This window comes from Capricornis sumatraensis, chromosome 15 (genome assembly GCF_032405125.1).
Source record: "Capricornis sumatraensis isolate serow.1 chromosome 15, serow.2, whole genome shotgun sequence".
Lineage (NCBI taxonomy): Eukaryota > Metazoa > Chordata > Mammalia > Artiodactyla > Bovidae > Capricornis > Capricornis sumatraensis.
Genome location: NC_091083.1, coordinates 41342763 through 41354802, shown reverse-complemented (window position 1 = coordinate 41354802; position 12040 = coordinate 41342763). Strand labels below are relative to the sequence as shown.

The window sequence follows — 12040 nt, the reverse complement described above, 5'->3', positions numbered from 1 at the left end:
GAAAGGAATACGTCAAGGCTGTATGTTGTCACCCTGCTTATTTAACTTATATGCAGAGTATATCATGCGAAACGCTGGACTGGATGAAGCACAGGCTGGAATCAAGATTGCAGGGGGAATATCAGTAATCTCAGATATGCAGATGATACCACTCTTATGGCAGAAAGCAAAGAGGAACTAAAGACCCTCCTGATGAAAGTGAAAGAGTGAAAAAGCTGGCTTAAAACTCAACATTCAAAACACTAAGACCATGGCATCTGGTCCCATCACTTCATGGCAAACAGATGGGGAAACAATGGAAACAGTGACAGATTTTTATTTTCTTGGGCTCCAAAATCACTCAAACAGTGACTGTAGCAATGAAATTAACACACTTGCTCCCTGGAAGAAAAGCTATGGTCAACCTAGACAGCGTATTAAAAAGCAGAGACATTACTTTACCAACAAAGTTCCATATAGTCAAATCTATGGTTTTTCCAGTAGTCATGTATGGATGTGAGAGTTGGACCATAAAGAAAGCTGAGCGCTGAAGAACAGATGCTTTTGAACTGTGGTGTTGGAGAAGACTCTTGAGAGTCCCTTGGACTGCAAGGAGATCAAACCAGTCCATCCTAAAGGAGATCAGTCCTGGGTGTTCATTGGAAGGACTGATGCTGAAACTGAAACTCCAATACTTTGGCCACCTGAGGTGAAGAGCTGATTTAGTGGAAAAGACCCTGATGCTGGGAAAGATTGAAGGCGGGAGAAGGGGACAAGAGAGGATGAGATGGTTGAATGGCATCACTGACCCAATGGACATGAGTTTGAGTAAATTCCGGGAGTTGGTGATGGACAGGGAGGCCTCGTGCGTTACAGTCCATGGGGTCACAAAGACTCAGACATGGCTGAGTGATTGAACTGAACTAGCTTGGGACTGAACTGAACTAGCGCAGGGTGCAGAATGACAGGTCCAGGGTGTGACTATCTTCACCAGAGAGAACTTGCTGGGTCTGGGCTTCTGAACTCCAGGGTGGTGCTTGGTGGGGCTGGGGCCACACCAGCTGGGACACTCCGAATAGTCTCACGTGATTCCTGACTTTGGAAATTACAGGAATATAGGCTGCTTGAGAGGCTTCCTTTGTGGCTCAGCTGGTAAAGAATCTGTCTGCAATGTGGGAGACCTGGGTTTGATCCCTGCATGGGGAAGATCCCCTGGTGAAGGGAAAGGCTACCCACTCCAGTATTCTGGCCTGGAGAATTCCATGGATTCTATAGTCCATGGGGTCGCAGAGCTGGACACGACTGAGCAATTTTCACTCACTCACTCACTCGGCTGCTTGAAAAGCATGAGAGGTGTGGGGACTCATCACAAAGTCTCCCTCAATCCTCCGCCCCACTCAAAGCTCACGTTCCCTGTGAGGTGACCGTGTGTGCATATACATAGAACACACCCCAAAGCTACTGGGTCAAGATTAAGATGGGTTAAGATTCTGAATTTACAAACCAAATCTAAACAATTCCAGGTTTGTGAAATCACCCTGTAAATGCACATATTTAAATAAAAAGCAAAACCAAAAGCCTTTACTTCATCTTTTATTTCTTATAATTAATGGCTAATGAAAGCAAAAAGTGACTGTAGCACCTACTATTTTAAGATAGCAACTATAACTTAAGTGCTAACCTACTCCATGAAACAGGAAGCCATCCCTCAGGGCTGTAGTGGGCGTTTATTTAGGTTTCCCAAACCCAGTGACTACTAATCAATTTTATCACTGATCACAGAAAAAAAGAAACCAAAACATGTCATTATTATTCCCCATAGCTGGAAAATTCCATAAACAATTTTCTCCATGTACACGGTTCCTTGACTGAAACCAGAAGATAGCTACCAAAATACCCAGAAGTATGATTCTCAGAGAAGGCCCAGCCACTTCTGAGAATTACCTGGAAGGCGGCCAAGGGGCAATGCAACGATACGGGGAGTGTGTACCATCTTTCCGGAGAGCAATGTTTACTGGAGGCTAAGAGATCACATGTTTATTCTTTAAAAATGGTAAATGGATGCTTTCTTCCTCATATGAAATACAGGGAACCCCAAAACCTAAGGCATGATTTAGGAACCTCCACTGGCAGAGGCAGTTAGCTGATAGGAATTCTCACTACACACACACCCTGGGGATGTGTGGCCCCATCCCCACGGTGTGCCCTAGGAAAGCACTTGGCACACCAAACCTCACCACCCTGAATGTCTCAGTGCGAAGACTGAATGTCCTGCCCTGGACACAGAAGGTCTGAGAGTCACCAACACTGTGCCAGTCCAGTGCTGCCTGCCCCTTATCCAGGAAAATGCCAGCCAGAGGTAGCAGAGCTGGTCTTCTATGGGCACGAGTCCAATTCTTTGAATTTAACTTTTCTGGCTTCACCTTTTTAGTTGCAATAATTCCAACAAGTTACTGGTTGCGCCTGTGTTGATGCAGCTCTCAGACCCTATGGCACCTGATCTTAGATCACAGCAAACAGCGACACAACTTCCCGACTGTGATCAAGCACTTCCTGTTCCCATGAGGCTTCCTGCCCCTAATCTAGTTTCTGGATATTCTGGCTCTTTTCCTTCTTTGTATATTCTTCCAGTCGAAGAAGCCACTTTGCCCAGTACTGGGAGCAGAGCTCGGCGTCCATGAAATGTGGGTGGGCAGGGGACCCGTTTTTGTAGGCCACCACGATCAAGCCGCACTGAACCTAGGAAAGAGCAGGGCGATTTCAGAGTTTGTAGCGGCAGCAGGATAGAAGCTCGCCCCCTTTTCACTCCAGGGCAAGCCCAGAGCAAAACAATCAGCACTGAGAGCTCCCACCTCAGTTTCTAAGTCGGGCTGATGATACACAAGAACAGAAAGATGAACATAAAGAACCCGCTGTGATCATTAAAGAACTATTAACAACAAAAAGCCCAGGAAGTGGGGAAAGTGCTCTGTGAAGTGCAGAAGGACAGAACAGAGGAAGCAGTTGCATACACACAGGACAGAACTTGAAGGCGCTATGGCCTGGCATGGGCAAAGCCTGAAGCAAGCCAGGCTCTGCGTCCTGACCTGAAAGCTGTAGTTGGCGTCGTGGTTCACAGCACCGACATATGCCACAACTTGCAGCGGGTTGTCAAATGTGTTTCGGATGAAAGGCTTTGGCTTCTCTGATGTCTTCCAATCAATCACACAAAGCTTGCCCCTAGAGAGAAACCAAAGGAAGCCCTTGAAGGTGACAGCTCAAACTGAGACTCTGTTAGGTTAACCCTTTTCTTATTATAGTTTGCTGCTTGTCACCCAATGACTATGGCTTCCATTGCCCCCAGTTCCAAGCAGACAGCCCTCCTGAGCTTTCCTTGGAACTGAAGAGGTGTTGAGCCCCTCATTCAGGTCAGTGACGAGGTGTGAAGGGGTTGACCACAGGGCTGCAGCAAGGGCCCAGTCTCCCCAGAGCAAGCCTCTAAACTTTCTAGGCTTCTCTTTGGACCTCCACAGTTTAATAGTTGACAAGGGAACTGAAACTACATCTGCTTTGCTTCAAACGTCTATCAGAATGAACCACAACAGACCAGCAGCAAAGTCCCCATTGTAAGGGACCAGGCATCATGGCACCTCAGAAACCAAAGCTGGAGTTCAAGTCCATCAACACTTAAAAGTAGCAGCAATATGTATAAATTCAAATGAGAAGACCTGGTTCCTGTCCTAGAAGTTTACACACAGGGAAGGGATATATTATTTTCTATTAGGGATCTTGGGAAAAGAAAAAAAGTCCTGCCACTTCTTTTTTTTTTAGTAAAATAACCAGTACATTCCTCCCTCTTCCCTATCCTGGTGGGGTTTTACACTTGCCAACCGCGTGTCAAAAGGACTGCAGGGCAGATGGGTTGAGAACCAGTGACCCTCAAGCGCGCTTACTGCTCTGCCTTGACTTCAGGTTCAAAACCAGCTGTTCAGGGGGAGATCTTCCTGTTAACATAGCCCTGGAGTTAGAACCTATGCAAGGTATTTAGTGAACTCCGGGAGTTGGTGATGGACAGGGAGGCCTGGCGTGCTGCAATTCATGGGGTCACAAAGTTGGACACGACTGAGCGACTGAACTGAACTGAAGGTATTTATAAAACCAGGCTAGAGGAGCGCTGTCTAAATGAAAGAAAATGTGAGCTATACACACCATTTAAAGTTTTCCAGTAGCTACATCCAAAAAGAAACAGCTAAAATCTTAATATTTTATTTAACCCAATATATCCAAAATATGATCATTTCAGTATATAATTAACATTTAAAAGTTGTTAGTGAGATATTTTACATTCTTTTTTGTGCAAACTCACTGAAATCTAGTTTGTGTATTTACAGCACACGTCCGTTTGGACCAGCCCTAGTCAAGCGCTTAGCGACCTATGGGGCCCACTGCTACCCTACTGGATGGTGCAGATATGGAGGTAATACATCATCTTCGTAACTGTTTTCCATCCTGTAAAGCTTGACAATCTCTGCAAACGAAGAGAGGTCCCAGCATCCCCAGGGGACTACCATTCCCAGTTCTCTCCCTTGATAAAATCAAAATATCCTACAGTATCAACTTCTGCCATGTACCACTGTTTCCAGAAATGTGCTATAACTTATAGAACTTAATACTATGTAAAAAATTCTTAATAGTATAAACCCAAATTAAAATTGCAGTAAGACAGTCCACAAATAGCTCTTTAACAAATGAAAAGGTGCTTAGCCTAGTTCATTTTGAAACGCAGACTGGAATGATGAGACACAGTGTTAAAACACCCGTTTCCTGTGACCCCGCAATTTCCCTTTCAGGTCTGTACCATAGAGCAATGGTTTGATATTCCGGGTACAAGTGACAAGTGCCTGGAGAATTTAAGAACTATTCGTGCCCAGGCCTACTTCAGATCGACTGGATTTATTCATATCTCATAGGTCACTCACCAAAACAAACCAATGAACCTGTGCACCTGCCGGAAAAAACTGTCCAGACAGAACACGAGGAGACCTGGTCACTGCTACAGTTTGTAACTGTGAAACTCTAGAAATAACCCAGAGCTCCCAATATGGAAGTAGATACAGTTCATTCATACTAAACAGCAGTTAAAAAGAGAGAAGAGGGTCAAAATAACAAAGCTAACACTTTCTGAGCAGATAGTATGCATTTTAAGTACTGTACCAGGAATGTCTCATTTAACCTCTGCAACAAACCTGTGAGGTAGGTACTATTATTTGTCCTATTTTACAGATGAACAAATGGAGGTACAGAGAAGCTAAGTAAGTAGCCCAAAGTTAAGAAGAAAACCCAGAAACCAAACTCAGGCAGCTTGTCTCCAGAGCCCAGTATCTTTTAACTAGAGTTCCATGGGTTATACTAACAGATTTTGCCCCCACCCTCTTTATTGCTCACATGCTTTTTTTGGGGAATATGGATATCTGCAGATTATATCTACCCTTGAAATCTGGAATAAGTGGGGAAAACGGTAACAGCAGCAATTTAAAGATCACAGGAAGTTTTAGTGAGCTCAGTGTTCCTATGCACGTCAAACACTGCATGGAAGCCTTGAAGAAAGTTGATTTTCAGGGCCAACAGACCACGGTGTCGTTTTTAGCAAAACAGGAAAAACAATGCAGGAATCAGATTGGATCTTATGGCTGGTACCTTGCCTGAGCGTAGGGAGCGGGGGGACATGCTGGAAAACAGGCCATCGGACAGTTACACCTTTCCTCCGCCAAACACCCTGACTTGGGCACACAGATTGACAAGGATGATGTGGCTCTCACCTGATGCGACTTCGCACAGGCTCTACCTTGAAGCAGGAGCTGAGAGGAAAAACTAGTGCTGGATGGGAACCATGCGTCCACACAGAATTAACTCACCTCCACACTTGATGTGAAAAACCAAATATACTTACTGATAATCAGCCACACAGTCCAGCAGACCCACATACTGTAAGGTCTCATGTTTCACCGCACTTTCCAGGGCCCGCACTCCACTGATGTCTTTCAAAACATGCTGCACACTTTGGACGTAGCCAGATTCAAGGAGACTTTCATCTCTCTCTTTTAAGTTACCCTGGGGTGAAAGTATGCTTTCCAAGGCTCCATGAAATTGCTTCCCTTGTAAAAACATGTCTGAAAAGAAAATCAGAGGAAAGGGACAACAACAACAAAATATCCCAAACAAAGCTAGTACTAAAGAACAAAAACTCTGTAAGACTCTGAAGAGTGAAATTAAAAATCACATGAATTTCCTTTAAGTGATAACCTCTAAGAAACCATATTTCAGCCTCCTAAGAATGCCTAAGAATGCACTTTGAGAACAAAAGGGACTAGAAGAGCTTAGATAATACAATGGATTAAACTGAAGCATTTCTAGTAGAATTAGGCCAAAGCTAGAATTGAAGATTTGGGGGCTACAGGACCATATCTAGTGAATTCACATAGCACTGTGAATTTTAGAATTCATTTCATGTAGGTAACCAGTAAGTTAACCAGCTGTGATAGTTGTTAGACATTTAGAGAACTGCGCTTGTTTATAGTTCTTTTTACAACCAAATCTGATTTATGAACACTGGTGGAGGCGTCCTTTACCAACAGGCTTAGTGACAGGAAAGGCATGAAAACCAAGGCATGCAGGAATTAACATTGTGGGGCTTGGGGGAGGGGAGGAAAACATGACATTCTGCACCTGCGCTTGCTTTTAGGACGAAAGCAGCCTGAGATAGTGGCTCTGTCCTCATTTTTTTTTTCTCATACACTTTTAAGTTAAGAAAAGAGGACACAAACATATTCAACAAGTGCGAGATATATTATATATTCACTTGACTCTTGATTAAGGAAGGAAAGACAGAGGGTGTTGCTATGCTAAGCACTAAGTTTGGCACTTTCAAACACAGCAACCTGGCAAGATAAGGCTCTTCACTCCCATTTTAATGAGGCCCAGGCAGTGGCTATTAAATTGCCCAAAAGCAAAAAGTTGCATGGGCCTGGCCTCAGAGTCCAAGCTCATTCCAGCCCATCACCCAGAAGAGGAAGAAGAAAACTCAGGGGCCATCAGGTAGAGTGACACACAGAAACAGAGGAGGAAATATATGCTTGGAGACACCCACAGAAAATGGGGAGTCATCTCAGCTAATGAGGCAATGTCAAACCATGTTACCTTTGCCAACTAGTTTTTACAAAGGTTTTGAAAGGTCAGTTCTATTACTGGCAAAAAATGGAATTACTTTAGGGACACAACTTAGAAAGTGAAGTGAAATTCAACTGAGGACCTAAGTTATTCCACTCCAAATTTACCTGGCTTAATTGGATTTATCAGTACATAAAAGGCCTACAAATGTTTAAGACTTATGGAATTAAAACCCAGGGAAAAGAAGTGTAGTTTTCATCTACAGATTAGCTTTAATGAAGCAGAACACAAACATGTTAAAAACAGGAAGGAAAGAAACTGCTTTATCAAGAGCCAAGCTAAGAGACAACCCATTCTCCAGTGCAGTCTTTATCCCTGGCGAGCTCTTCACATGTAAGGTGCGAGGCAACAAACACGAGGATCTGGGTTACAGGATCCCTTAGGATTGTAAAGCTAAGAACACTAAACATGATTCAACTTGTGAAAATAAATTTTAAAAGATTTAAGAGTTATTGCAGATAGCAATTAAGTTAGAGTGTTCCTTGAATAAATTAAAGGAATAAAAGTGCAGTGTTTTCAAGTCTTATATTAACAACAAAAAAATCATGAATCTCCTATATTCTAACTGACAAGCATGGGTATTTTAGAATTAAAAAAATATTCAATGTAGCAAAAAAAAAAAAACCCCAGAAAAAATAACCGCCAGCTTTCCCTCTAGGATCAACACAAGTATAAATCAAAGTCAGACTTTCTTATCCTCTGCAATCTTCAAAAGGTAAATTGGTGCTTGGGAAAATGACCCTGTTTTGGGGTTTTTTTGGTCACACTGTGCAGCACGTGGCATCTTAGTTCCCTGACTAGGGATGGAACTAGCACTGCTGCAGTGGAGCCACTGGACTGCCAGGGACGTCCCTTCCTGCTCTTATTCTTTCTTCTTTATTTTGGGCCATGACATGAATCTGTATGTGACTGCCCTATTATTAAAAAAAAAAAAATTAATTCTGCCTGTTTAAGGTTGATCCTAAATTGACGGAAAAATCATATCATAGTAATCTAGATCTATAAAGTTGACTTCATGGAGTCAACCAGTTTTCTTTCTGCCTGGGATAGTGGGCTGGCTCAAACCAAACAACTCCTCCCCTTTATCAAAGAGCCAGCAAAGTACTTCCTTCCTTTGTGCCAAGAGCTACAGACCTAGGTATGCAACATCCCAGCAGGTTTCTTAGATTCCCACAAGCTGTAATATTTCTGGTTTAAAGAGAATAAAACAAAACAAAACTTTCCATAGGAAACAATGTCCATTTTAAATGCTAGTGTTTCAGATAAAAAACTTAAAATGCCATTAAAATATTTTTTAAAAATGTTGCTCATTTAACAAGCTGAGAAATTTGGTGGTTGTTACTAATTAACCACGTTAAGAAGGTAGTCAGCTCTGGCATCCAGTCCTTGGCTGAGGCAGCTGAGGAATTTATTTGGGGCTTGACCATTTTCACCATATCCAAACACCACCTAAATACTTAACATTTTTCCTTTAAAACACATGTGAACACATGTAAGAATTAAAGATTTTAAAATTAAAAAAAAAAAAAAAAAACAAAAACACATGTGACCACAAGTTTAATGTGCTATGCACACACATATCTTTGTTCTAAGATGCCTCAAAGTATTACTTCTGTATTAAAAATTAAAGTGCTTCTCGACCAGTATGGGTGCATGTCCTGCACTCTAGGAAGCGTGGACTAAAGGATGCTCAGTGCAAACTTAGCTTTAACAACTGTGATCCTGCTGGGGCAGCAGCGAATTCACCTGTACTAACCGTCTCTTCTTTCACCTTGCTTTTGGGTGGAATCTGCTTTACAAAAGCTATTCTCTTTGGTTGTCCAAGTTAGTGAGTTAGGACAGGAGTTGCAGGCTCTGAACATCTACCTCAGTTTACTAAGATCTAAATACAGATCACACGTTCTGACTTATTGCCAGTCTTTAAATTTATGAGTCAGTCTCTGCTGATAAGCAGACCAAGCAGGCATTTACTAGATTCTGAACAGAATGCCTAGCAACAACCAGAACTCCATTATGTGATGATTGACTATTCCATCAAAAAAACAAAACAAAACAGGAAATTCTAATACTTAAGTCTATAGCTTATAAAACAAATGAATTTTATACATCTTTTAGTCAAAGTGCTTGATCTCTCTGCTTTATCTGTAAAATGGGGATAATTGTAACTGTGCTTCATAGGGTTGTCATGATAAAGAAGTGAGTTATAAAAAAATGCTGTTAATACTATCATCTGAAAGCAGCTCCTCACTAGCTATAGGGGTGCCTTCTACTCTGGGAAACATAATAACTGTAAGCATCAGGATTGAGAAGATTACTTGAAGTATATTCAGCAAAGCCATCCTCTCCCAGTTCCAGAATCATGCGCTGCCTCCACTTCTCCAGGTAGAAAGTCTGTTCTGATGTCATGGTCTGCTGCAGGACTCGGGTCACACTTGGTATCGAACTCCTTTGCAAAGGGATTTTCAGAGGAACTGGAGGATCCCTTGCTGGGTCTGGTTTTATGCTTTTCTCTGGATTGAACAGAGGAAACCAGTTTTGTGGAACTCCTGCTTCTTCTTGCTTTGGGGCCTTACTCTTACTCACCGGTCCATAGAGTAAAGCATCTTCCTCGAACAGAGTCTGTGGAGTCTGAGCATGGCCTCTGAACGACAAGACAGACCTGACCAAATCAGAGTATTTTTCCTGGTCCACTTGTTCATAAGGGTTCACTCTTTTCTTCCGGCCACGCAAATAAGAGGAAGTGGAGAAAACAACACGGGGGGCTGCTTCTACAAAAAACCTCTTTGAACTTTGAAGCTGTCTACAGATGGTCTGAAATACCTTCATCTTTAGACTTTTTTTCACTTCCCTCTGGTATGTAATGTTGAAGGCCTTTTTAACTTTTGCTTTCCTATCAAAGAGAAAGTGGTGTTAGATGTGTTAAATGTTTGAACCATGAAAGTGAAAGCTGCAACTGTATATTGCTCTTTAAAATTGTATTCAATAACTTTTTAGACATGTTTAACAGAGAACAAACCTGACTCCATATTGGATCTATTCTTTTAATTCTAACTGTAGTTCCCTGCCAGGGCTTAATATGGTCTTTACACCTTTTGTAGGAGAATGTTATGCCTATAGCTTAGAATATACAGGAGAGCCCATCCTCAGAGTTCTGATCTTTAAAGGTATTAACATGTTTCCAAGCATAAAAAGTTACAGAACAGAAAATAATTGTCTTGTTCGAGGTTTTTAGGAGCATTGTGACCAGACCTCCCCAGGCAGCTACAACAAAGGATTCCTGCACCAAGAAGTTTGCAACAACCAGTGACACTCCCTCCTCTTTTAGGATAAAAGGAGTCTCAATTCTAACTCTGGAAAAATGGCTCTTTGGGGCATTAGTCCACCATCCTCTAGGTCTGCTGGCTTTCCAAATAAAGTTGCTATTCCTTGTCTCAACAACTTATCAGTCAATTTCTTGTCTTGTCCTGCAGCTGAGCTTGGAATTGGTACTATCTGTACAAATCTACTTTTGAAGGACCAGCATTTGTTAAACGTGAACTAGTAGACAGCTTGGGACGTGTCCCTAAAATTCACTATGGTGCCAACTGCCGCCTATGAAGGGAGCTCTGTGTGATACAAAGAAACACAGGACAGGATGCTAGAGGGGCCTGGTGGTCACACTAGCAGTTTAACCACTAATCCCTAAACATCAGATTTCTGAAAAAAAATTTTTATTGGAGTATAGATGATTTACAATGTTATATTAGTTTTAGGTGTAGAGCAAAGTGAGTCAGTTATACATACACATATATCCCCTCTCTTTTAAGATTCTTATCCCATATAGGCCATTGCAGAGTATCGAATAGAGTTTTCTGTGCTTTACAGCAGGTCCTTGTTTGCCTATGTGCTGTGGTGTCCGACTCTTTGCTACCCCATGGACTCTCTAGACAAGAATACTGGAGTGGGTTGCCATTTCCTTCTTCAGAAGTAGTGGGGTATGTGTCACAACCCTTTCAAATTGTGGTGCTGAAGAAGACTCTTGAGAATCCCTTGGACAGCTAAGAGATCAAACCCAATCAATCCTAAAGGAAATCAACCTTGAATAGTCACTGGAAGGGCTGCTGCTGAAGTTCCAATAGTTTGGCCGCCTGATGTGAAGAGCGGTCTTTCCAATAAGGAAAGATTGGGTCTTTCCACTAAGACCCTGACGCTGGGAAAGATTGAAGGCAAAGGCAGAAGGGGGAAAGAGAAGATAAGACGGTGAGAGAGCATCACTATCTTCACCGTCTGAGCCATCAGGGAAGTTCACGTCACCAACTTGATGGGCGTGGATTTGATCAAACGCCAGAAGACAGTGGAGGACAGAGAGGTCTGGCGTGCTGCAGTCCACCTGCTGGGCTGCAGTCCATGGGTCGCAAAGAGTCGTGCACGACTGAATAAGAACAACAATATGTCACTCCCAAATCTCCCATTTATTCCTCCCCACTTCTCCCCAGGAAACCATAACATTGAAAACCAGACTCTCTGAAAAGTAGCATGGAGGGAGAGCTCTCATCTAACCCCTCACACCCCCTACAGTGGGCGCCGCTAGGATCCATTCAACACTGGGCACTCGCGCTTCCAACCGGTTTGAACCGCCAGGGGCGGTCAGGAGGGCCCCGCCGCCATGTACGCGCTTCGGCGGAGCCCCACAGGACCAGGCCGGCGGCGGACCCTCGCGCGAGAATCACAGTAGGGAACAGCCGGCAGGGAGGTACCTCAGAAGCCGGTGCCCTCCGCTAGCTTCAGCGCGCGAACGACCCCGCGGGCTGGTCCTTTCGTCCGTCCCGCGCTTTGCCCTCAGGCTAGGCCCCGCCCAGGCACGGCGGCCCCAGCA

The 12040-nt window shown here is 43.3% G+C and overlaps 1 protein-coding gene across 1 annotated transcript; it reads right to left on the bottom strand.

Annotated features, from left to right (window-relative positions):
- Window positions 1–1625: 1625 nt before the first annotated feature.
- Window positions 1626–12000, bottom strand: MGME1 (mitochondrial genome maintenance exonuclease 1). Its single transcript, XM_068987346.1, has 5 exons — window positions 11922–12000; window positions 9501–10075; window positions 5909–6128; window positions 3066–3198; window positions 1626–2718 (listed from the first exon to the last, which is right to left on the bottom strand). Exons 2-5 carry the CDS (start codon window positions 10009–10011, stop codon window positions 2557–2559), a joined length of 1026 nt encoding a protein of 341 aa, XP_068843447.1. The 5' UTR covers window positions 10012–10075; window positions 11922–12000; the 3' UTR covers window positions 1626–2556.
- Window positions 12001–12040: the final 40 nt, after the last annotated feature.

Bases quoted from the DNA above. Each gene is read 5' to 3' on its own strand.
- MGME1 (XM_068987346.1), bottom strand. From the start codon at position 10,011: ATGAAGGTATTTCAGACCATCTGTAGACAGCTTCAAAGTTCAAAGAGG. The intron at 6,129-9,500 runs GTAATCTTCTCA...TTTTCTTTTCAG, and splicing joins CTTTGCTGAATATACTTCAA to ACATGTTTTTACAAGGGAAG. The intron at 3,199-5,908 runs GTAAGTATATTT...GTTTCTCTCTAG, and splicing joins GACTGTGTGGCTGATTATCA to GGGCAAGCTTTGTGTGATTG.